Source organism: Castanea sativa, chromosome 12 (genome assembly GCF_040712315.1).
Source record: "Castanea sativa cultivar Marrone di Chiusa Pesio chromosome 12, ASM4071231v1".
Classification (NCBI taxonomy): domain Eukaryota; kingdom Viridiplantae; phylum Streptophyta; class Magnoliopsida; order Fagales; family Fagaceae; genus Castanea; species Castanea sativa.
Genome location: NC_134024.1, coordinates 42,302,012 through 42,329,284, shown reverse-complemented (window position 1 = coordinate 42,329,284; position 27,273 = coordinate 42,302,012). Strand labels below are relative to the sequence as shown.

The 27,273-nt window shown below is 32.1% G+C and overlaps 2 protein-coding genes across 3 annotated transcripts; one reads left to right on the top strand and one right to left on the bottom strand.

The window, feature by feature from the left end:
- Positions 1-7,641: 7,641 nt before the first annotated feature.
- On the top strand, positions 7,642-10,618 carry LOC142618276 (cytochrome b561 and DOMON domain-containing protein At3g07570). 2 transcript variants are annotated; one of them, XM_075791183.1, is made up of 4 exons: positions 7,642-7,851; positions 7,954-8,371; positions 9,023-9,306; positions 10,194-10,618. In XM_075791183.1, exons 1-4 carry the CDS (start codon positions 7,666-7,668, stop codon positions 10,422-10,424), a joined length of 1,119 nt encoding a protein of 372 aa, XP_075647298.1. In that variant the 5' UTR covers positions 7,642-7,665; the 3' UTR covers positions 10,425-10,618. The 2 variants fall into 2 exon arrangements, with proteins under 2 accessions (XP_075647298.1, XP_075647299.1); XM_075791184.1 differs by lacking the exon at positions 10,194-10,618 and adding an exon at positions 9,529-9,589.
- A 2,223-nt stretch (positions 10,619-12,841) lies between these two features.
- LOC142620705 (uncharacterized) lies at positions 12,842-16,036 on the bottom strand. The gene has a single exon (XM_075794030.1). It carries the CDS (start codon positions 16,034-16,036, stop codon positions 12,842-12,844), a length of 3,195 nt encoding a protein of 1,064 aa, XP_075650145.1.
- Between the last annotated feature and the right edge of the window lie 11,237 nt (positions 16,037-27,273).

The window sequence follows — 27,273 nt, the reverse complement described above, 5'->3', positions numbered from 1 at the left end:
CTGGCTGGGAGCATTGTACAATGGGGTTTTGCTGATAAATCTGGGGATAGCATTGTTCGCTTTGGTGGCCATTTAGAGTAGCAGTTAGAAACTTGGGCGTACCTATGTTGTTCTTCTCTTCTGTGCTCTTCTTGATGTTTTTTGGTTCATCCTCTTCACTCATGATATTTGGTCTCTCCTTTCTTTTTTCTTTTTTTTTTCTTACCCATTTTTCATTTTCTACCGCATTGAAATTTTCATTTCTGTTTATGTATATATTGTCCATGCACTAACTGGGAAGAACATATTGTAAAGAATTTTTTTTAACTTAATTAATTTAATTTCTTTTTTAAACAATTTGTTTTTAATTTTTTTATTTAGTTAAAATAAATAAATATATATTTTTTAATTTACAAGCTGACGTGAAATTTTTAATATTATTTTATTAGCCACATCAACATTTAATGTGCCAACAGTGGACGCCGTTTGCCACATCAGCAATTTCTGTTAAGTGAGTAACGGTAAGGACCAAAATGGAACGCGTTAATTGATTTAGGGACTAAAAGCAATAAAATGAAAATGTATGGACTAAAATAGAAATGACCCCAAAATATAGGGACCAAAAGTGCATTTATGCCAACAAACAAAGCCAAAATGGGATGAGAAAGAGGAGATTCTCCCCTCCCAAAAAGAGCAAGGATTTGTTGCAAACTAAGTTGTAACAACTTCTGCAAAATGCACACATGTTAAGTGATCATTTGGTGAAAAATTCAATCTTGACAAAAAAAATTTCATTTAAATATAAGTCTGGATAGGTGTTTATTTTAGGTATTGACATGTGTGTAATTTTGCAAAAGTTGCTGCAACTTCTTAATTTTGCAGCAAATATTTTTCCACATAAATAATAATATAATAGATTTAGATACCACTCTCTTCCAACCAATTATGAGTTTTATTATGTCTTGCAACACATATAACGGTTGATAAGATTCAAAATATGTCTCCCACCTCAAACTTGACAATTTTTCAAAACCCAAAGAAACACTCTTTTTCCATGCCTCTATATGTCCACATTATCTCCCCCATCTTTCTTTATAGACCTGGCAACATTGGACCTAGACGTTAAAAATCCTAAAAAGATAGAAGGTTTTTAGGATTGGTGAAAAAATTGGTCAACCTAAACTTGACCCACAAGTCAAACCATTTTTTTCATCAGAAACAGACGTCATAGGTTGAAACTTTATTTTATATATATATATATATATATATATATATATATATATATATATATTATACTTTGTATAATAAAAGTTGAGATTAAAAGCTGTGGTTGTACCAAGTGACTACTCTCACTAATTAGAAAATTAATTTTAAATTATTTGTTAGGACATATTTCGTCTAATTAAGAGATAATATTTAACAACTATTTAATTTAGGTAAAAAAATTATCCTTTAAATTTTAACAAATTTAAATTCTATTCAAATTAAAAGTTTATTATATATAAAAAAAATCTAAACTTAAATCCCAAAAAGCAACCCACGTTTTCTTTCTCAACTCCAAAAAAAAAAAATTATGTGCAGGAAATTCTATTCATCTTAATTTTTGTTCTTTACTTTTGAATTTGTGCGTAGGAAATTATGCCAAAGGAATTTTACTATAAAAAAAGCAAAATAATTGATACCCATTTAAGTTCTTGCTTCACTAATGTAAGTTTTTAATTTTTTATTATTCTCAAATTTTGAACCCTTTTGTGTATGTTTTGATTTTTAGTTTTCAATATTATATTTAATTTGTGAATGCGTTGATCTTATTAATTAGACTATCATTAGGGAAAAATTTGTATTGAGGAACTTTTTTTTTTTTTTTTGGGTGCTAGCTAGAGTATAGATTAAATATAACACAAATAGGAATGATTAAACTAATTCATATATTGTATTAAGAAATTAACATAAAGCACAGAGAGAATTTTCAAATAAAAAAAATTTTTAAGTACAAACTCTAAACAATTAGAACTTAAAACAATTTTTTATAAAATTTTTTTACTTATTTTATAATTTATTATTACTATTTATTTAATAATTTTGTTTTAATTATTTCTAAAAAATAGCTTACATATGAATCTTCATCAAGTTATGCATCACATGGGAATAATAAGAGTATATTATAAAAGTTGAACAAACATCATATATCTTGTTGACTCAAAAAAAAAAAATCATATATCCTTAATATATACATTAATTTCTTTCCATTCATACCAATTAATGCATTTTCAATACAATTATATATCCTTAGAACAAAATTTAATTACAAAATTAGTTGTAACCTAAAGTTACAACATTACTCAATATCTTTTTATTGGAGATGAATTTTGACAAATCTACCATTGAATTACATCTTCTTATATCTTTCATACTTACAAATTCTCTAGAAAATTAAAGATCAATAATTATATCTGTAAGTGCACAATTTGTACCTAGACCCAAAAACAAGTGATGGGTTCAGGCCCAATGAACCTTATATAATGAAATTTGTAAAGTATGGATTTGAAACCTAGGTTCAGGATGTTGGAAGTTTGATCAACAAGCTAGAATGCCACAATCTATGCAAATGACAAATGAATATGACAAAGAAACCTCATCGAACGTAAGCCAAGGACAATTTGTATAATATTTCTCTTTCTATGCCAAAGATTACAGTTCTTAGTTCTTTTTCAGCTAACCAGTAGGTCCCTCATTCTTTCCTCTCTCGTCTTCTTATATACTTCTTTTTCTTCCCTGTTTCATCCACGTGTCACGCAAATCTTCCCCTTAGATGCTTATTCTATCCACCACCTTCTTGAAGTTTTCAAATAATAGCAGGAATACTGAATTCTATTGTTCAGAGGTCATTTCTCCATTAATGCGGCCAGAGAGGTAAATGCAAGGCCTTTAATGTGGTGGTAGCAGCTTTTTTCTCAGATATTTCTCACACGTTCTTGCTTCTAAAGGGTGCTTGGATCACACTTTTACCCACCAGTTCTTCCAGAATTCTGCCTCTAATCTGTTTAGCAAGTCTCAGGACCATTGCTGGGCCTATCCGAGAATATACTCCTCCTCGGATAACTTCTCGGACCACTGTAGTGCGGACTGACCCGTGGGTCTATGGACTCTGACCAAACAGACTTGTATTAACCAATCAGGCCCAAAGCCCAAACGTTTGTTTGAACATTTTTACCCCTCACAATATCATCAATAAATTGTTTAAATTGCAAGTTTTTGTAGTTTATAATTATGCATAAAATATAAGCTTATAAATCATATAGTAAATAATATCTGATTAATACAAGATTTGATGTGTATTAAGAGCGTAAAAAATATATACTTCAACTATTAGATGTTCAAAATATGTATTAATATTGATTTTATTAAGTTTTGTAGCTAAATTTTGTCCATATCCTTATATAATTAGATTCTATGGCCAGTTACAATTGTTTATTATTAAGACAAACATCAAATATCCTTAAATACATTATTTTATTTCTATTTAAACTAGTTAATGCATTTTGAACAAAATTTATGACTTCAATTTCTACTATAAATTAATTTATGCATTTTCGAATTTTACTTAATATTTCTCTAATTTTTATTGTTACTTTAGTTTTATACTCAATTAAATTTACTGTCTAACGTGAGATACAGTGGATGTGCCTCTTCATCTCTTACTCATCCTTCAATGATATATAAAAAGCACAAAAACAACATTCTCTCTCTCTCTCTCTCTCTCTCTCTCTCTCTCTCTCTCTCTCTCTCTCTCTCTCTCTCTCTCTCTCTCTCTCTCTCTCTCTTCCAATGAGCAATCCCACAAGCATGGCATATAATGCACTTGCCTTATAAAGAGAGATTATTAGGTCTACCAGAAAGATTGTTAAAATAGTTCTCACAACCAATGAAACAATATCACTTATGTAAATATGTGAGTCAAGTAGCCACATTTTAGTAATTGGTTAAGAGGACTACTTTAGCAATCTTTTAGTGGACCTAACAATTCCTTTTCTTCTTCTTCTTCTTTTTTTTTTTTTAAGAAAAATAAAAAAATCATTTAAGACATGTGCTTGAAAATACTATTCAAAATGCAGTAAAACCATCTTTTTTTTTTTGGAACACTATAAATTAGTTACTTTATAAGGCCTCTCTCTCTCTCTCTCTCTCTATATATATATATATATATATATATATATACACACACACATATAGACACACTTTTTAGCATGGACAATACCTTTTCTTCTTTTTCTTCTTCTATTTATTTAAAAAATATCTTTTTAAATATGTGTTTAGAAATACTATTCAAACTGCACTAAAACCATCTTTTTTGAACACCATAAATTTTGGTTTTATGCCAAAAGAATAAGTAGTCTTTGTTGACTAATTACTAACAGAAATTTCTTTTAATACTTTTATGAAACATATATAACTCGGATAGGAATTGGTTTCGATGAGTATGGTGATGCTATGTTTTGATATAAAAACAATTCAAAAGGAAATATTTATTAGTAATTTTTTTTTCTTGAGAAACAAACACACACACATAAGGCAGAGGGAAAGAGGTTCTACCATAAAGACATACCACAATTCCACTCAAAAACCATGATAACTTTTATATTTATTAGTAATTGTTTGATGAAATTGTTGAATGGTTTTTTTTTTTGCCTCCAGGAATCCTAATGCATGGAGTAGGGTTACGAGTAAGAGAGATGAGGATAGTAGTATTGGTGCTGATGGTGATCATTAATCCATGTCAGAGTTTTTTGTTGAGAAAGAATCCAAGTCAGAGTTAATAGGAAAAAAGCAAATCTCCAAGTCATATGATATGTGGTTCTTAAGCCCAAGAAAAATTAAAGGCAAAAACACAATTTTGGTTCCTATATTTTGGGGTTATAGTCAATTTGGTCCCTATTATTTTCAACTTGCAACTAATTTGATTCATACTGTTAACTTGTTAACGAAATATGTCTACATGGCAAATAGTTTGTATTATTGGCGCACATGTGGCTATAATAATAATTTAAAATCAAATAATTAAACATTAAAAAAGCCAACTAAGCATTTTAACGAAAATGAAAAGGCCATGTCAAATAATAAAAAACTGAAAAAATTAATTGAAAAAAAAAATAAAAAAATCAATTAAAAGAAAAATCAATTTATTTTCTTTTCTTTTTGTATTCATTCACTTTCTTAGCTATCAAACGCTATACCCAGTAAGCAACATAGTAATCTGAAAAATTTGAAGCTTTATCGGTGCTTCAGTCCGCTTACTAAGAATTGTTCATCTTTTGAAAACCCTTGAATTGTTCAGATATGAAAGTTCAAACAATTGTTATTGTGATTGGAGGAGTGAATTTGTTGTTGCATCGGTACTTGTGCTTCTTTCGTTAAAATGCTTAGGTGGCTTTTTTAATGTTTAATTATTGAGAAATAATATGTTTACAACATTTTTATAATATTTTTACAACAAATCTTAAGTGAAAAATTGTTACTGGTTTTTATAGCCACATGTACGCCAACAATACAAACCATTTGCCACGTAAATATTTTTTATTAGGAAGTTAACGGTAGGGACCAAATTGGTTATAAGTTGAAAATAATAAGAACCAAATTGACTGTGACTCCAAAATGTAGACCAAAACAGTATTTTCGCCAAAATTAAAATATTTGTATAGTTGTTTGGAATGAAAAAATATATAAATGTATCTTTTGGGATATATTTTTGTAACAATTGATTGACTTGATTCTTTTAACATTCATTTAGTGATCATCAAACTATAAATTGTTAGGTGTTTTTGGAACTCAAAAATCAAAAGTAGAAAATTTTTTGTACATGGCTTATTGTTAGAAAAATGATATGCGGATATTCTTTCAAAAGTATTGAAATTGAACTAAATGTACTCAATAGACTCTTTTCTTTTCTTTTTTTTTTTTTTTGGTCATTTTGAGGACTTAGAACGTGGTAGATTTGGAACATAGTCCAACTTTATGAAGGTATAATAGTCATTATTGTGGTTTGTACATATTTCAATAATTTTGGTAGTATAAATGTCTCTCACCTTCTTCTTTTTTGGTTACATCTATTTGCGGGGTCATGGTCGATCCATTGACATGATATGCTAATCTCTATAATTTTTCATCTAATAATCTAAAATTTTTAAAGGTATATTAAATATCTTGATACTGCAATTGACAATGCAAAAATTTACCAAGAAAAATTTTCGAATGATGAACTATTAAAATCTATTTTAGTTCTAAAACTTGTATTTCTTAATATTATATTTTTAGGTTGAATGTTTAAGGATTGCGTCCTTGGACAAGATATGAATGTAAGATAGGTTTATTAAACCAAATATATAATGAAAAATAATACTTATTATAAGATTTAAAAAATAAAGAGTAAAACCGTGCAGAACACGGATCAACAATTAGTTTGTTTAAAATTTTGAGTACTAGGGATTTGCATGTGACCAAGAAACCGCTAAAAGTCAATCCAAGTTTGATTCCAGAACTTTAGTTTCCTACTCTAATTGCTTTTATCAATTTTTTTTTGGTCAGAGTTAATCTACCGTTTAGTTAAGGTTGATAATCTAATCATGCTTAATCACGTTTAACTGTACATAAAATCTTTATCATGCTTTGGTTAAAGTTCTTTTTGGTTAGAGGAATAACAAATCCTTGAATCGTGAATGCCTAATTAGGAATAAATCACCAATCTTGTTTGAGAATATATATATTGATGAAGCAAAAGTTCATCAGTCGATGTGAGTTCGTCCAGATGGTACCAGTCACACCCCTGCGTCTCGACGGAAGCAAGAGCTCCTTCAAATGGTCACTGGTGTGGTGCCTGCCACAACGCCTCCGATGCCAAAGTCAGTGCAGAAGAAGGTTTATAATAATCACAGAATAATTTAGTATCTACTGTAATTGTGTCTGTCCATGTACCTTGTGTTAGAGGTGTGAATGCTTTATATACTCTCTTCTGGATTCCAGCCGTTGTGGCATTAATGCCTTGCTTAGTAACGTTCCTAGCCGAGTAATGGATCTTTAATACGCCTCCAACGGTCTACCTAGCTGGTGTTGTAACTGCCCGAGGTATTACTGGCGGCATTGAATGATTTTGGTATCCTCGTCAATGACGTGGCAGTATTAGGTTCGTCAAAGGGAGCGGTGTCGTCTACAGTATTGAATTTGTCCGTGATCCATTTTGTCAGTCCCATCATATATATATATATATATATTTGATAGTTACAGCGAAGGAAGAATGATTCAAATCATGAATGTCTATGACAAAAATATAGAAAGTGTCAATCAATTGAATTAAGATCTACCTTGAGTTAAACTCAATCCCTCGAGTCAAAATAATTTCATTGAAAAATGTCACCATTATTTTTGGATCCACCTTCTTGATGTAAACTGCATAAAAAATTGATTTTTTTAATTCTATTTTATTAACATGATTAGTTAGGCACTTACCTACTCATTTTCCTATTCATAAATTTGTATATTATCCCGATCAGTGATTCATCATTATAAGTTAAGAAAATGAGTATTGTCAACTTCTCCAGCTAGGTTATATAGATGTGATCACCCACTACGTACTTTGCCACTATTTAATTGTATACACAGAGAGAGAGAGAGAGAGAAAGAGAGAGAGAGAGAATGAAGTCTTCTTTGCTATTCATGATCTTCATCATCACCATAGATATCTATGGATTATCATCATCCCATGTGAATGCACAAGCAGATTCCTGCAGCTCTAACCTAAGCCTCAGTAATTCTGTGCCTTTTGATACAACTTCCCTACATTGTCTACCCGTTTGGGATTCTCAAGGTTTCATACTACGAGTAAGTGCACCTTTCATGCATCAATATCACCATTTGTTTTTTTCTTTGGATAGTAATTTCTAGTATTAACAGCAATAATGTACGCATGGCTAAATGGTACAGTTTTTGCAAACCAACAATGCAAGCATATGGAGCTTCGTTGTTTCAGCCCCAGCAGATACAAATTCTTACATAGCCATTGGCTTCTCAACCAATGGTGCGATGGTGGGGTCGAGTGCAATGGTGGGTTGGGTCTCATCATCATCAAATGGTACTGTTGGAATGGCTAAGAAGTATTATTTGAGTGGAAACTCACCAAACCTTGTGGAGCCTGATCAAGGAAGCTTACAACTTGTCAGCAACTCAGCCACAATCATATCCCAAAACTCAATTTTATACATGGCTTTCCAATTGCAAACCAATCAGCCAGAGTCTCAGCTACTATACGCAGTTGGACCAACTGGTGTTTTTCCCTCAGCACCCGACTACCAATTAACTGAGCACCGAACAATGGTCTCCACTTCCATAAACTATGCAGCAGGTAACGATAATCACATAGTATATAACCCTGAAATGTTTTCTTCTTTTCAAGTCAATTTCTTCATTTTTGTTTTTAATGCTCGAGATGGATTGGTTACATAGGAACCAAAGTAATTAATCAACCATTTGAAGTTTGAATAGTATTTGCTGTAGAAAATTCCATAAATACATTATATTAAAGCAAAACTACTTTTGTGAATTGTGATTATTCAGCCAAAAAAAAAACCACTTTTGTGATTGTGACTTGTGAGTTTTTTTTTTTTTTTTTTTTTTTTTTTTTTTTTTTTTTTTAACAATAATTTTGTGAGTTTGATGTAATGGACCCGGAAAATTCCGAAAAGCAAATGAAAGTTAACAGCTATATACCATAAAAGACAGAGAGGATATGAAAAAACGAAACAATAAATTAAAGATGAGTAGGCCTAATCTAAATGTTAGATGGACTTGCATGTTTAATGTTATTTTATGACTATTTCTGAGTAACACCTTCAAAGACACTTACGGGTGATTTGTGTATAATAGTTGGAAATTGAACAGCACTTGTGCAATTAAGTACTAAATATTCAGGAAAAAAAAAAAACAAAAACAAAAACAAAAGCAAAATAAGCGTAATAAGTACTAACATGCATGTAATTTCTGATGCATGCAACAGGTCAAAGTGCATCGGAGAGCCCTTATTCAGGACTGCGAAGGGGCCATGGGATTTTGGCTATGCTAGGATGGGGTATTCTAATAATAATTGGAACAATAGTTGCTCGTTACTTCAAGCACAATGACCCAATTTGGTTTTATCTTCACATTTCCCTTCAAACAGTCGGATTTTTACTTGGAGTTATAGGTGTAATATGTGGATTTATCTTAAAAAATCATCTCAATGCTAATGTTGGTAGCCACAAGAGTATTGGGATCTTCATTCTTCTTCTTGGCTGCCTCCAGGTTTGTCTCTTTTTTGTAATACTTCCAAAATTTAAAGTTTTATATTACACCCTTAGGGCTTTAGATATTCCTCTTCAATCAATGGACATATATCTAATGCACTCCACAATTTTCTTTTTCTTTTCCTTTTTTTTTTTAAAGTGAGTTTTCCTTATAAAACTCTCTTGGTGATACATTTTTAATATTATTTATTATTGACTTAATATTTGTTACCCCTGACAGAGAAGGAGGTAACCTTATTACAACAAAGCATAAGATATTGCACATATTTTCTCAATGTTAGCTTTGATATAAAATTAAGTGAGCAATTGCATTATATAAATAATTTATTACTACTTGACAATTGTATAGGTTATTATCTTGAATATGGATATGAATATTGGTAATTTCACATTTTTAAGCACTTATTTAGCTTTTGCTAAAAGTAAATTAAAGTATATATTTTAAAAAGTTGTACTTAAGCAAAAGAGCTAAAAGCAATAGCTAATGCCAAACTTACTAGTAGTATGCAGTGTGAACAATAAATTGAAAAGGCGAAAAAGGTATTGCATGCATGCGGTATGGTAATTAATTTAAAGAACTTATTACTCGTTTACTTTTTAAGTTAGAAATCCTAATCCCCTGAAACTGTGACCCCCCCCCCCCCCCCCCAAAAATAATTTTGTGCAATTGCATACATTTAATTTATTAATTACTTATTAGTAAGTCCAATTCTGTTTCAAAATGTCTTAAGTTGACCTTCATAAAAATGAATTAATAATTATAATTAAAGAATTCATATTTAAAAACCATCTACCAACTTGCTATCTTTTATCTATACAAATACAATATATAATTCCCTTGCAAGACACGTGTTCATATTATTTAGTATTGGTTTCATTTTACAGGTAATGGCCCTTTTAGCTCGGCCGAACAAGGAGTCAAAATTCAGAAAGTATTGGAATTGGTACCATCAAAATGTTGGGAGAATTTTAATTATCCTCGCAATTGTAAACATCTTCTATGGAATTAATTTAACTGGAACGGGACATGGTTGGACTGCTGGTTATGGAGTCCTTCTTGGTGTCTTGTTCATTATTACTGTTGTTCTTGAGATTAGATTTTGGATTAGGAGATAAAAAAATCCATTGTTAAATAGCAAAAGGGAAATTAAATTACACTTTGGTATCCCAACTTTCATGCTAGTTGCGATATTTATACCCAAATTGATTTGTGTGTATATTAACTCCTCCCATTCAAACATGCTATTTACTGTTTTAATCTGACAGTTATTGTCTCAATTAATCACATGTACTGGACAAGCTGCATCTAAAAATATGAGTGATATTATTTTGTGTAATGGGTATATATATGCCACAGTATTCTTTAAAAAAGAGAGAGAAAAGAAATAATGGGTATATGCTATTCTCACAGGTATTTGTGACCTCGCTATCTTTTTTTCTTTTTTTTTTAGAATACTAAGTATTTTAACACACATACACATAAGGAAGAAGGGAGAAAGTTTTAAAGAAACTCGTTATCACATGTGGAACTTGATAGCACCCAATGAGTTGGTCGGTCTTTACTTATTTTTTTAATGGAAAGGGGTTAAACTTTCACTCCCTACCATGCTCACCTAACATTTGGTCTTATGGCGTCATGGGCCTTGACCAAGTAGCTGTAGGTGTCCAATTAACTCAATTGCTCACATAAAATATTTTTTAAAAAAATTATATAAAAAAATCAATTGCATTATGTTCAGATTCAATTTGGATCTCCCTAAATTACTTGACAATTGGTTTTTGCAAAAGGCGTCAGTTGTCCATAAGGTTTACAAGATTCCCTGTCACTTTTTTTTTTTTTTTGAGAAAGAGATTCCCAGTCACTTTGATAAAGATCTATTGATCCTTAATGTTCTTTTACCCTTTTAACCCTTGTAGTTCTTCAAGGGAACTAGGCCTCCAATAGTAACTCAAAGAGAACTATTCAATGTATTATTCTTCAACTCAATCCATATTACAATCCGGTTAGTCTTATACTCTACTCACTAACTAACAGAGTACAACCACTGCTACTAACAGAGTACAACCCATTACAGCTTAATACAAGTCTTAACCAACTAACTAAGTACAAGCTTCTAATACATGTCTTAACCAACTAACTAACTCTGTAACTAACTCTGTACCAGTATTCACTGCATAAGAATGCTACAGTAATGTATTGTACTAGAGTCTTAACATTGCCCCCCTCTTTAAAGCACCTTGCCCCCAAGGTGCGGAAACTAGTGTTGCAAAACATGAAGTAGCTCCCAAGTAGCATCATCTGGAGAAGACCCTTCCCATTGGACAAGAACCTCTGTAGCTTGCTTATGTCTTCGAAGCTGAACCTGCCTTTGCTATAAAATGGCCCTTGGTTCAGGAGAAAGCTGACCGTGACTATCAACAGGTGGCAATGTAGGGATGGGAGAGATGTTTTGTCCCAACTTAGCCTTTAAGCAAGACACATGGAACACAGGATGCACACCTGTAGTAGGAGGCAAATCCAGCTTATAAGCAACAGCACCCACTTTCTGCAGAATTTGAAAAGGACCAAAGAACTTAGGTGCTAGTTTCCCCACTTTGTGTAATCGAAGGGACTGCTGCTTAAAGGGTTGGAGCCTTAAAAACACCCAATCACCCACGGCAAATTGTCTTTCCTGTCTGTGTTTATCTGCTTGAAGTTTCATCCTATCTTGAGCCAGCACCAAATTATGCCTAAGAAGGCTTAAAATCTGCTGCCTAGACAGTAGGTACTCATCCACAGCAGCTGCCTTAGTGAGTCCAGGAATGTAGTCCAACAGCTTTGGAGGTTTAAAACCATATAGAGCTTCAAAGGGAGTCAACTTTGTAGCTGTATGGTAATTAGTATTAAACCAGAACTCAGCCAAGGGTAACCACTCCACCCACTGCCTCGGTTTATCCCCTACAAAAGCTCTGAGATATTGCTCAAGACTCCTATTAACCACCTCAGTCTGACCATCAGATTGAGGATGGTAAGCTGAGGACATTGCCAATTCCACTCCTTGCAACTTAAACAATTCCTCCCAAAATTTAGATGTAAACACAGGGTCCCTATCACTAACCATAGAAGTAGGCATACCATGGAGCTTGAAGATTTGATTAATGAACAAAGTGGCCACCTTGGCTGCAGTATAAGGATGGGACAAGGGAAGAAAATGAACATATTTTGTAAGTCTATCCACCACAACCATCACCACATCTTGTTTGAAGGACTTAGGTAAACCCTCAACAAAATCCATACTAATGGAAGTCCATGGTGTAGGAGGAATAGCTAAAGGTTGTAGTAACCCAGCTAGTTTACTTGTTTCATGCTTAATCCTTTGACAAAGGTCACACCCTTTGATAAAATCCTTCAAGTCTTTCTTCATTCCCTTCCAAAACCAATCTCTTTTAGCCCTGTGAAATGTTTTCAAGTACCCTGAATGTCCACCTAATGGACTACTATGCACCAAATCCATGATTTTAGCTTTCATATTGCAATTTGGACCCAAAAAAATTCAACCCTTATACAACAATAAGCCATTCTGCAAACTGAACTGACTAGCAGCTTTTGGACTGTGATGGAGTGTCTGTAGAATCTGTTGCACCTCTTCATCATCTTTATAACATGCCTTAAGCTCATCAATCCAAGTAGGAGTAGGAAAGGAAAGAAGAAACAAGCTGCAAGGACTGTCAACCTGAGAATCAATGCAAAATAGACTGACACTTGAATCTGCACATTGTTCATCCAAAACTTCTTTCTCACATTTTCTAGACAATGCATCAGCTACTACATTATCTTTTCCTTGCTTGTAAGAAATGAGAAATGAGTAACCAAGTAGCTTTGTAATCCATCTTTGTTGCATAGGAGTGCCAATTCTCTGCTCCAACAGATACTTCAAAATCTGATGATCTGTTTTAATCACAAAAGGCTTCCCTAACAAATATGGTCTCCATTTTTTAACTGCTGTAACCAAGGCTAGTAACTCCTTTTCATAAGTTGACAAATGAATACTCTTTCCCTTCAAAGCCTTGCTGTGAAAAGCAATTGGCCTGCCTTGCTGCATCAACACAGCCCCAATCCCAAAGCCCGAAGCATCACATTCCACCAAAAAAGGTTGAGAAAAATCAGGTAAGGCCAGCATAGGGGGTTGAGAGACAGCCTCCTTAAGATTATGGAAGGCTTGGTTAGCTTGAGCAGTCCACTCAAAGGCATCTTTCTTGAGCAGATCAGTCAGGGGTGAGGCAATTGAACCATAATTCCTGATGAATGTCCTGTAATAACCAGTTAATCCCAAAAAACCCCTCAAAGCTTTCACTGATGTAGGAATGGGCCACTCTAACATGGCTGCAGTCTTCTTAGGATCAGTTTTGACACCATTACCAGATATAACATGCCCCAAATACTCCACTTCAGAGCAAGCAAAAGTACACTTGCTTCTCTTTGCAAAAAGCTTATGATCAAACAACACTTGTAAAACAGATTTGAGATGTAATACATGAGTAGTCATATCTCTACTGTAAACAAGAATATCATCAAAAAATACAAGCACAAATTTCCTAAGAAATGGCTTAAACACATCATTCATGAGAGATTGAAATGTTGATGGAGCATTAGTTAGCCCAAATGGCATAACTAAGAACTCATAGTGACCTTCATGGGTTCTAAAAGCTGTTTTCTCAATATCCTCCTCCCTCATTCGAATTTGATGATACCCAGATCTTAAGTCCAACTTAGAGAATACCCAAGCACCACTCAATTCATCTAGAAGCTCATCTACCACAGGTATAGGAAACTTGTCTTTCACAGTATCATTGTTAAGAGCCCTATAATCCACACACATCCTCCAACTACCATCTGCTTTCCTAACTAGTAACACAGGAGAAGCAAATGGACTTTGACTGTTTCTAATAGAACCTGAAGTAAGTAGGTCCTTAACAATATTTTCAATTTCAGTTTTCTGGTAATAGGGATACCTGTAAGGCCTCTGACAGATTGGTTGGGTTCCAGGTTTGAGAATTATCTGGTGTTCATGACCTCTGCAAGGAGGTAAGCCCTTAGGTTCCTCAAAAACTGCAGCAAACTCTTCTAACACAGGTTGCACCATTGGATGAACTAACTGTTGTGCAAGGGAAGAATCTAAATGCTGGGAAACAATCTGCAAAAGCAAACCTTTTTGAATTGGTTGTTTAAAGAACTGATCACCATCTTGTATGACTGAACCTTTGGATTTGACACCCTTTAACCACATCTTATTCCCTTGGTACATGAATCCCATCTCCAAATGTTTAAAATCCCAACTGATGAGACCAAGGGTGCTCAACCATTGAGTGCCCAAAACCACATCACAACCCCTTAAATTCAAAACATGCAGATCCACCAAGAAATCCTTACCTTGCATCTGGATTAACAAGTCTCTACATTCACCCTTTATTCTGATCAAATCACCATTAGCCACCCTCACCTCCAAGATCTTTGTAGTGTCTACAACCAATTGTAGAGTTCTCACCAACCCCGAATCCAGGAAGTTGTGAGAACTACCAGTGTCCAACAAAATTATAGCCCAATGTCCTTTAATTTGACCCAAGACCCTCATAGTACCTGGGGAAGGACAGCCTATCAAAGCATACAAAGTGATGTCAGCTTGATTCAACTGAAATTCTGCATTATCATCCACTTCTACAGCTTCACCATGGTTGACCTCTTGCACTTCTTCTATCATGAACAACTTAAGACCCATACATTTGTGTTTAGGCTGCCATTTCTCATCACAGTAATAACAAAGACCTTTTTTTCTTCTTTCTTCCATCTGAGTTGAAGTAATCTTCTGTATAGGAACTCTTGTCTTAGACTCACTCTTACTGTCATACTTTTCTGTTGATGGTTCTTGCCAATTGCTTCGGCTAGACTCAGAAAATGGCCTATAGACCTTCTTGCAAGTGGTCAAATACTCTTCTTGAATTTTGGCTAATCCAAAGGCAGCAGTCAGAGTTCTTGGATTTTGCATCCTCACTGCTAATCTAACTTCATCTCTTAAGCCACTCAAAAAACAACTGAGCTTGTGAGGTTCAGATAAGTTTCTAATTCTGTTACTTAGCATCTCAAATTGACTCTTGTAAACAGCCACAGTGGTAGTTTGCTTCAATTTGGTCAAGGCTTCCATGGGATCATCATACGATGAAGGTCCAAATCTCACTTGAATGGCCCTGATGAAAGTCTCCCAAGAATCCAAGGATCTCTCACAATCTTGGAACCAAATTAATGCCTCACCATCAAGATGATAAGAAGCATTCAAGATTTTTTCTTCCTCAGGTATACCATAGTAACGAAAGAATTGCACAGCCCTAAAGATCCAAGCAGCAGGATCACCTCCACTAAATCTAGGAAACTCTAACCTAATAGGTCTAGGAATTAGAGCACCTACCTCAGGTCTCAGATGATGCAATGGCTGTTGCAGCACCTCAGTTTCAGGGGGGTGATTTTCTTGATAATGATGATTTTCTGGATGATGAACTGGACCCTCTTGCTGATTAACTTGTTGATGCACTGCTGGTAACCTTTCATCCATCATAGCTTGCATCTCTCTGAAATTGGTATCCAGTTGTTCCAATCTTCTTGAAATAATTTCCATGGTAGAAGCATGATCATCCAGCCTCTGTTCTATCAATGAAACAGAATCGCTTAGAAGAGAATACCTTGTTTCTTGCACCATGGCTGAACCGGCTCTGATACCAAATGATAAAGATTTATTGATCCTTAATGTTCTTTTACCCTTTAAACCCTTGTAGTTCTTCGAGGGAACTAGGCCTCCAATAGTAACTCAAAGAGAACTATTCAATGTATTATTCTTCAACTCAATCCATATTACAATCCGTTTAGTCTTATACTCTACTCACTAACTAACAGAGTACAACCACTGCTACTAACAGAGTACAACCCATTACAGCTTAATACAAGTCTTAACCAACTAACTAAGTACAAGCTTCTAATACATGTCTTAACCAACTAACTAACTCTGTAACTAACTCTGTACCAGTATTCATTGCATAAGAATGCTACAGTAGTGTATTGTACTAGAGTCTTAACACACTTGAATGAAGAACTAGAGAAAGTTGCTAGCAATGGATTATATATCCATAAGCTCCACATCCTCAAAAGTGCAATGTTATGCACCCTCCAAATAATCCACATTAAACACATAGGAACCATGTTCCAAATATCTGACAAATTCCCTTTCACAAGCAACCGAGCAATGAATGAACCAAAAGAAGGTATACCGCCTCTCCATTACAACAAGATCATACTATACTAAATGTTGAAAAGAATAGTTTGGAAATCCTAAACTAATTAGATATTGAAATTTTTTTCGTGAGTAATTAAATATTGAATTTTTTTAAAAGAAACAAACACACATACACACAAGACAAAGAAAATGGGAATAGCAATGGGGTTATTAAATATTGAACTTAGTTAATTATTAGGAACTAGTACTTATAACATCAATCTCAATTAATTAATTGCAATAAGTTTTATATGTTTTATGTTTTCCTTTAAACGAAGTTAAGCATACACAACATCATGTATATTCTTATCATCACAACGTGTGCCACACCACACACCCTCACCAATATGATTTTTTTTAGATACCCCAATATGATAATTCTTGAAACACTTGCAAACATATTTTGTGGTAACAATATTTATTGCTTTAATATATTTTTTATATTTTCCAAATATTGGCGGATAAATTTGAGATACCATCTAATATTGTTCAAATTTTTAGTACTCTTAAAAAAATAGGGAAATTACACTATACCACTCTAATATATATCACTTATTATACTTTGCACTCTAAACTTTTTGAGTACATGTTCTGCACCCTAGACTATGACTCTTATTATACTTTACACCCCGACATTAAGTTTGGTTTTAACTTGGATGGAAATTCAAAGTGTAAGGTACAAAGTGTAATATGAAATATAGTTTAAAGTGATAAAATGTAATTTTTCATTTGTTTTTAATGATTGAGAAGATGGGTAATCAGGTATTTTCACATAGTGTCATACTTTTTCATCCAAGTTAACACCAAACTTAATGTCGAGGGTGCAAAGTGTAACAAAGTCATAGCTTAGGATGCAAAACGTGCATTTAAAAAGTTTAGGGTGTAAAATGTAACATTGTGTATAGTTTAGGACAGTAAATACCCATCACATTTCTCTCATTTTACTCACAAAAAATCTCTCAAATTCAAACTCTCCCTTGACTATTCGCAATTTCTCATCTCTTATTATTTTTTTCCCTCTGATAGTTATGCACTTATACTCTTATAGAATAATAGTATTATATTTTTAACAGTTAATATTTATACAAATACAAGTATCAAATTCTTCAAGTTGGAGGCTTGGAACTTGGAGGCTTGAGCATTCAATTGCATTTGGAAATCAACTTCTTCTGATTGGAGTGGAAGCTATTTGTCTCAAATTTCGATTGATTGAGTAATATCTTTTCATAACTTTTATTATATACTTGCTTTGTATACATTATTTTTGTTAGTTTTCAAATTTTCAAAATGACTCATAGATATGATCACATTATACTGGATGATCTAGATGAGCAAGGACAATCATTTGAGTCAATTCTTTCCTCTACATCTCCAGTTTCCCCTATATTTAGAGGGCGTTTGGTTCACCATAATGTTACATTACACTGTAATATTACATTGTTATAATCTTATATTAATGTAATCTCCATACAAAAATACAACATTGCATTATTTAGGAAGGTGATGTAATATATTTTATAATTTTATATTATGGTAATGTTAGAAAAAATAAAATAAACTAAAAACCTTAATGTCACATCATAGTAATGTGCATTACAACAAAGGCATATTACAGCAACTCAAACACCCCCTAATATACCAACTAATAATAATACTACACCCGGCTCAAATCCAAGTTTTACTAATAAAAATTAAAAAGTGAAGTTTGGAAGTTTTTTGATAGGGTAGAGAGGATAAAACAAGATGGAACAAAAGCTATATGTTGTAAATGCAGTGACGCACTGGGCCGCTGGCTAGTGACCCAAGTGTGGGGACTTACCATTTAGAACGTCTTATTATGCTAAATAGTTGTAAACTAAAAAATCAAACAGATATTAGAGACTTTCAACAATTAGGAAAAGATAAGGAGGGAAATTAAAACTTCATTTATTTACATTGATACAAATGCACGTAATGAAGTGGTAGAATATCTTGTTAGACCTAAACACCATTTACATTTGTTGAAAAATCATGATTTTACAAGAATGGTGCAACGTGGTCTTACCTTATTGTATAAAGAATTTTTTGCATCCACCGCAAAAAGAGATATTATGAAGATTTTTAAATTTTATAAATAAAAATTAAAAAGAATTTTGCATGCACATAGAGTAGATTTTGTTTAACGTTTGATCTTTGGACACTAAGAAATAAATTAGGTTTTCTCTCTTTAACTATTCAATATATTGATTCTAATTGGAATTTAAGTAAAAGAATAATTTGTATATATTAAGAGGATTCAGAAAGTTAGTTATTGTTTTTTTTTCCTGTAAAAAATACCCCTAAATTAATTAACTTATCATTATTCCATGGGGTTAAAATAGTAAATTGAAAAAAATTAAAAATATTCCTTTCTACTTCCACTTCCCCACGTTCTTATAACTTAAAATTTAAAAAAAAAAAAAAAAAAAAAAACCTTCCACTACCCAAGTCACGTTTAAAAAAAAAGTCTCATTATATTCCATCCTAGTTCCACTTCCCCACGTTCTTATAACTTAAAAATTTTAAAAAACAAAAAAAAACTACCCACTCCCACGTTATATTAAAAAAAAAAAAATCCACTACCCATGCAACGTTAAAAAAATAAAACGTCTCATTACACGCAAGAAGCACGTATGATGAGGCTAGTATCATTTAAAATTTTGGAATCCCCAAATACAGGATATAACATTGCAAATCTTATTAGTAAGAAACATCAATATTTGGGAATTACTGATAAAATATTTTCAATAACACTTGACAATGCAGCGAATAATGATATGACAAAGATGTTTTTAAAAGAAAAATTAAGCTTACCTATAAGTGGTACATTATCTTGAATACGTTGTTGTGCACATATTTTAAATATAATTATTCAAAATATGGTTTATTAAATTTATTTTCGTCTATTGAAAAAATAAAAGATATTAATATTAATAGTTCTTAAGCAAGATATGAATGGTATAAAAATGTTGTATGGAATTGAGAGAATATATATATATATATATATGTGCCTCATAGGTGGAATGCTACTTATCTTCTATTAGATTCAACAATAAAATATAAAGATGTGTTAAATTTATATTATTCTCATCTTTCTCAAAGTCCTCGTTGTCCTCTAGAAAAAATTGAAGAATATAGTTGGATGTTAGTAGAACTTCGGCTAGTGGGTTCTTGGAGGGTTCCTACAAAACAATCTTCAAGGCCCAAACCCAACGAACTCCTGAACAAAAGGTTTCCCTCAAATTTACAATTCTTTAAAGGTTACTTTTTAAAAGGGGTTTACTGTTTATTGGGTTTTAGGGTAGGATTTAGGATTTATGGTTTTTTAAGGTTTAAGGTATTGTAAAATTTAATATTTCTTAGGCACTAACATTTAGTATTTAGGGTTTATTTATTTACTTACTACATCCCAAATTGTTTGTCCTTTTCAAAAATCAAACTTTTTAAGGGAACATCATTTATTATCTTGTTTGCTATATAAAAAGGTATAAGTTTTCAAAATTATCCTCATTAATTTAAACTCTAGAAAAAGAATAGCATTGACTTTTTAAATAAAGTAAAAAGGTAAGATAGAAATCTTTTTTATTAATTTTAGTAAAAGGACTTCATTTTGGGACATCTCAAAATGGAATAAAAGATCAACAAATTGGAACGGAGGGAGTGTTTATTTTTTATTTACAGTTTTTAAGGTATACGACATCTTAGGTTTTCTATTTTTTGTGACACTAGGATTTAGGGTTTAAATTTATGGTTCTTTTAGGGATATTATTTTTGGTGTCTAGGGCTCTCTTAGGGTTACTATTTTTAAAAGGATTGTTTAAGGTTTAGCTTTTAATAGGGTTTATTTATTTATTAAGTTTTGGTATCAAATTTATGGTTTTGCATTCTTTTTAGTTTTACCAACTTTCTTTAACCAATTTGTGGTCTTCATATCCCTCTCTTATGCTTATTGTCAAGCAAAGCCAAAAAACTTCTTTACCATGAATGGATACTACTACTCTAAGCACTTTAGGGAAGATGAGCATGAGTTTACATGACCAAGTCTCATGGTCAAACCCTTTTTGGGAATGGATAGAAGGCCCTAAAGACCAAGGAGAAGACACCTAGTTAAGTAGTAGTGTCCTGCTCACACCACAAAAAAAAAAAAATCTATTACATCAAGTGTTAATTAAAATTGTTGTAATAGTAACTTTTAAATTATTGCATCAACAATAATAAATTGCAATAAATTATAATTTTCGATTGCAATAAATTTTTTAATATACAACTTAAAATAAATAAAAAATTGTTGCAATAAATTGATACCAATTATTTTTGCAATCTATTGCAATGAAAATTTTAAACTAATAGTTTATTGCAACGAAATTATCATTTCAATAATTTGATATTAATTCTTTTGCAATCTATTGCAATCGAAAGCACAAACCTGCAACAAATATATCATTGCAATAACCCGATATCAATTATTTCATAATCTATTGTAATGACAACTTTTGTCACAACTTTCCTATGTGGCAAGTTATGATTGGTGGAGTTTAGGGACAGAGGGAGACTTGGACTAGGGGGCAATGACCCCCTCTATTTAAAAAAAAAAAATTAATATATACATAGGCACTAATTTTAGCAATTTTATTCTATAAAATCACACTTTGCCCCTTAACATTATCATTGGTTCTTTTAAGAATACTACTCTAGCCACAAAATTTTCTATAATATTTTTACAAACTGTTGATGTAGTAAACTATTATTGGTTTGCATCTGGGTTTATCACTTATATCACATTTTTACTTACTAATAACCACTCACCACATTAATAATTGGTAAAAAAGTTTGTAATTTTAGCATTTTTCTCCTTTTAAATGCCAATCTAAAATCTAAAGCAAAATAAACCAGCCCAAAAAAATTATTCAACAAAAATTACCAATAGTAAAGCTAAAAATAATTAAACTCAATCAACTAATTTTGCCCAAAACAAACAAATAATTTTGTCCATACCTGGATGCACATATAAAAAACACAAAAAAGAAAAAGAAAAACCATTTGCTTTTAAGCAATTGAACCGGAGGCTAAAGCCACCACATGCAACCAACAGAAAAACTGCCCCTCCTAACTTCAAATCCTAGCTCCATCCTTGATGGAGTTGTAGATCCACCATTTTTACTGTACCACTTACAACTTGTTGTGCAAGCAAGTTGCAACAAAATTGTGACAAAATTTGAATTCCTACTATTACTTTTTGAACAAAGTTGTTGTTCCTTTGGAATTATTCATTAATATACCAAAAAATTATTTTATCCCACTCTCACGTTTGAGTAACTCACAATCTCACATGCATGTTCTAATTTTTATATTCTTATCTTACTGATGCAGCAAGGGAGGGTAAGACTATACCGCTTTTCAGATGCAAATAGGTGCCCCTTTGGCTGCTCCTTTTACTCCATTACCGATTGCTTCTAGCGGTGGATAATAGGAAAACCTCTCTCATGGCCCTTGCCCGTCCTAAAAAAGAAAGCGAGCGCTTCTAGTTGCTTCACTCGCTTTTCTTATTATGGCGGCTATGTTGGCGTGGCGGAAATGCACGCGAGCCGGGCTAGGCCTCGATTCAAAAAGATGAAGAGCCCAAAAGTATAAATAGGGGGTTACAAATTATCCATCTCATTGGGGGCGGAAAACGAATAGACATCTCGATGTGATACAACCTTTTCTATTTTAGTTGGGAAAGAACAGCGAAGTCCATCCGAACCGTCCAATGAAGAATAAGAGGTCAAGTGAACAGGCAGCGGGTCTTTACATCCAAAAGTGCTTTTTTTCTTCGACGTAAGGATTTGAGTGAGGAACTTTACATTTCATGAGTTCATAACTTCATATCAAGTGAGCACCCATGCACCTTAAGTTGCAATTACATGGCCTTGTACAATTACGTTGAAAAGTTACACTTTTAATCAACTTTCCAATCACAATTTTGAACAATTTTCCTTTGTTCACAAGTCATTTAATAATTTTATGACAAAAATTTATTCCACACTTTACTAACTACTCTATTATGTGTGGTTGGTTACGAGTGGTGAAGTAAAAGTGATCTTTGTAAAAGTAACGGGTAGCCAGTCATAGTTCAAAATTGGTTACATACTACCTCAATAAGAATGAGTTAAGAATACTGAGATCACCTTATGGTAGATTCTCTATTTACCCTTAATCTTCCTCCACCATAAATATGACACTTTCACTTCTCATAAACTTGCAATAGTTACTTTAATATAATAGAAAAAATTATTGTAACAACTTAAAATAAAAAATCCTTGCAATAAATTGATACCAATTATTTTTGCAATCTATTGCAACGAAAATTTTAAACTAATAGTTTATTGCAACGAAGTTATCATTGCAATAATTTGATATTAACTCTTTTGCAATCTATTGCAATCCCAAACATGAAACTACAACAAATATATCATTGCAATAACCCGGTATTAACTATTTCATAACTATCACAATAACAAAATGAAGTAATTATCAATTATAATGAAAATATCATTGCAATAACTTAATTCAACTTATTTTGGTCAATTATTTGCAATCTATTGCAAAAAGATTTGTGAATTTATAGCATACTATAGTCTGTAGGGAATGAATGAGCAGTACATGCTCTAATCTCTAGTAGCTGACTGACAACTTTTATCACAACTTTCCTACGTTACATGTTGTGATTGGTGGAGTTGTAGATTCACCATTTTTACTTCATCACTTACAACTTGCTGTGCAGGCAAGTTGTAACAAAATTGTGACAAAATTTGTATTCCTAGCATTACTTTTTGAATAAAGCTATTGTTCCTTTGAAATTATTCATTAATATACTAAAAAATTATATACTAAAAGCTATTGTTCACAAGTCATGTAACAATTTTATGACAAAAATTTATTCCACACTTTGCTAACTACTCTATTATATGTGGTTGATTATGAGTGGTGAAGTAAAAGTGATAGTTGGCCAGTCATAGTTCAAAATGAGTTACATACTACCTCAACAAGAATGAGTTAAGAATAGTGAGATCACCTTATGGTAGATACTCTATTTACCCTTGGTCTTCCTCCACCATAAATGTGACACTCTCATGTCTCATAAACTTGCACCATTACCTTTCTTATTTTTCTCTCCCTCTTTGTTAACATGCTTTCTCTTATTCACTTTCTAAATGCATCATTACCAACATAACTTCATTACTATTTTACTTTTCTTTCCCCTTTTTTTTCTTGTACTTTAATGAAAATTTAATATGACGACGTCTTCTCGAACCCCACTTCGCTCTGAAAACATTCCTATCATCAACTTCTTGGACCATGAGACAATAAATTATAATTTTCGGCTGCAATAAATTATTTAATATATAACTTAAAATAAAAAAGTCATTGCAATAAATTGATACCAATTATTTTTGAAATCTATGGCAATGAAAGTTCTAAACTAATAGTTTATTGCAATAAAGTTATCATTGCAATAATTTGATATTAATTCTTTTGCAATCTATTGCAATCGCAAACACGAAACTGCAACAAATATATCATTGCAATAACCCAATATCAATTATTTCATAATCTATTGCAATGACAAAATGAAGTAACTATCTATTACAATGAAGATATCATTGCAATAATTTAATCCAACTTATTTTGGTCAATTATTTGCAATCTATTACAAAAATATTCGTGAATTAGTAGCATATACCTACAAGATATTCAAAATTGCAATATGAATTTGGATTCTTCAAGGTTATTAACCATGGTATCTAAAATGAAATTATTAAAAAAGTTAAAGAAGAAGGTTTTAGTTTCTTTGGTAAACCAATATTTACAAAACAACAATCTGACCTAGGTAATCCTCTTGGCTATCGCCACATAACCATAGGTTCCTGCGGAGATATAGGAGAGCTTGAGTATCTTTTACTTGATGCTCAACCTTCCTACATTGCCGAAAAATCCATTACCATCTCTTATAACCCTTCATAGTTCAAGTGTTTAATTAATATGTTTTGCGCTTATTGTAATATGTATGCATTGAAAGTTGGCAATGGTTGCATGGTGTAAAATAATTGTGTTGGCTCTTAGAAATATTATTTTTGGTGTCTAGGGTTGTCTTAGGGTTACTATTTTTTAAAGGATTGTTTAAGGTTTAGCTTTTAATAGAGTTTATTTATTTATTAAGTTTTGGTATCAAATTCATGGTTTTGCAATCTTTTTAGTTTTACTAACTTTCTTTAACCAAACTGTGGTCTTCATATCCCTCCCTTATGCTTATTGTCAAGCAAAGCCAAAAACCTTCTTTACCATGAATGGACACTACTACTCTAAGCACTCTATCTTAGGGAAGATGAGCATGAGTTTACATGACCAAGTCTCATGGTCTAACCCTTTTTGGGAATGGATAGAAGGTCCTAAAGACCAAGGAGAAGACACCTAGTTAAGTAGTAGTGTCCTACTCACACTACACCAAAAAAAATCTATTCCATCAAGTGTTAATTAAAATTGTTGTAATAGTAACTTTTAAATTATTGCATGAACAATAATAAATTGCAATAAATTATAATTTTCAGTTGCAATAAATTTTTTAATATATAACTTAAAATAAAAAAAATCGTTGCAATAAATTGATACAAATTATTTTTGTAATCTATTGCAATGAAAAGTTTAAACTAATAGTTTATTGCAACGAAGTTATCATTGCAATAATTTGATATTAATTCTTTTGCAATCTATTGCAATCGCAAACACGAAACTGCAACAAATATATCATTGCAATAACCCAATATCAATTATTTCATAATCTATTGCAATGACAAAATTAAGTAACTATCTATTACAATGAAGATATCATTGCAATAATTTAATCCAACTTATTTTGGTCAATTATTTGCAATCTATTACAAAAAGATTCGTGAATTAGTAGCATATACCTACAAGATATTCAAAATTGCAATATGAATTTGGATTCTTCAAGGTTATTAACCATGGTATCTCAAATGAAATTATTAAAAAAGTTAAAGAAGAAGGTTTTAGTTTCTTTGGTAAACCAATATTTACAAAACAACAATCTGACCTAGGTAATCCTCTTGGCTATCGCCATATAAGCATAAGTTCCTGCGGAGATTTGGGAGAGCTTGAGTATCTTTTACTTGATACTCAACTTTTGTACATTGCTGAAAAATCCATTATCATCTCTTATAACCCTTTATATAGTTCAAGTGTTTAATTAATATGTTTTGTGCTTATTGTAATATATATGCATTGAAAGTTGGCAATGGTTGCATGGTGTAGAATAATTTTGTTGGCTCTTATATTTGTTTAATTCATTAGCTCTTGTATTTATATTTTGTAAAAATTCCTCTTTCTATTTTTGTTACACGTTAAATTAATAGTAAAAAATATAATCTAGTTAACATAATTTTATTTTTTATGGACCGACCATGGTCACAAAACTAATAATAGAAGTGGATGAATTTGCATAAGAATGAGACTGTCCTAGGTGTAAAAAATGAGAAAGAATGGTCCTAATTCCTAAATGTGATGCATGTCCGAACAAACACAGTGAGACAACCTCTCTTTTTCATAAAATATAAGTATTGGGTTTTTTTGTAAAGTGTCCCTTATTTTTCATAAAATTTAAGGATTGGGCTTTTTGGTTAATTAAGCGAGATGAAAGGGTTTTTTTTTTTTTTTGTTGAGAAAACACACACACAAGCAAAAACTAAGTTTTACTATCATTGAATGAAAACCTTTTCAAGAATGATTTTTATTTTAATTTGTAATAACTAAGCACTATTAAAATCTTCTATTCCCCTTTGGATTTCATTCAGTATTGTTGTGTAGGCACTGAGGGGCCAATTATAAAGATTCAAATCTCTAATTTTCAAGCAAAGTGAGTCTCTCATCCATGGTTTTTCTATTGCTTGAATATGATTGAATTTTGTGTTCTATTGTCTTGATTATGTTCTTCAATAATATCCTTTGTTAGGAATATGATTTGATTTGTTTATGTTGATTTGATGTTTTGTGTTTTATTCTAAGTTAAGAGTTGAACGAGCATGATTAGATATATGAATATGAACATGCTTTGTTTGTTCTTGTGTTGTTCTTGAATAATATGAGATTCTATGCATGATATATTTTTATTTGTTTATATTTGATTTGATTTGTCTTTAGTATTGTTTAATGTGCTGAACTGATATCAATGAAAATGTGAATTTGTTTCAGCATGAGAAACAAATCTTGATTTGCGTTTCTATATCAATATGCAAGCGCATGGTTGAAGGTGCATACGCAACCTTCTTCATACGTACGCATATTGACCCAAAAAATTGATAAATCTTTATTTTAATTACATGATTGATTTGCTTTGATAATTGCTAATTATACCTTGAATGATATGCCATGTTGAGTGTTAGATGAATGTTAAGATAGGCTTAGTGTGTGTGTGGCTTAGTGTGTGTGTGCGCACGCGCGCACGCGTATAGAATAGCCTATTACAAAACTCTTTAATGGAATTAGAATTTGGAATACAATGAGTGGAAGTCAACATACGAGTCAAGTAGGATTGGGCGCCCAAGATCATGAGTATGTGATAGACTTTATTGAAAAGTTGTAAACCCATGCATGCT

Excerpts from the sequence above, each read along its gene's own strand:
- LOC142618276 (XM_075791183.1), top strand. The coding sequence starts at position 7,666 with ATGAAGTCTTCTTTGCTATTCATGATCTTCATCATCACCATAGATATC. Across the intron at positions 7,852-7,953 it reads CTCAAGGTTTCATACTACGA|TTTTTGCAAACCAACAATGC; the intron begins GTAAGTGCACCT and ends TAAATGGTACAG. Across the intron at positions 9,307-10,193 it reads TTCTTCTTGGCTGCCTCCAG|GTAATGGCCCTTTTAGCTCG; the intron begins GTTTGTCTCTTT and ends TTCATTTTACAG.
- LOC142620705 (XM_075794030.1), bottom strand. The coding sequence starts at position 16,036 with ATGGTGCAAGAAACAAGGTATTCTCTTCTAAGCGATTCTGTTTCATTG.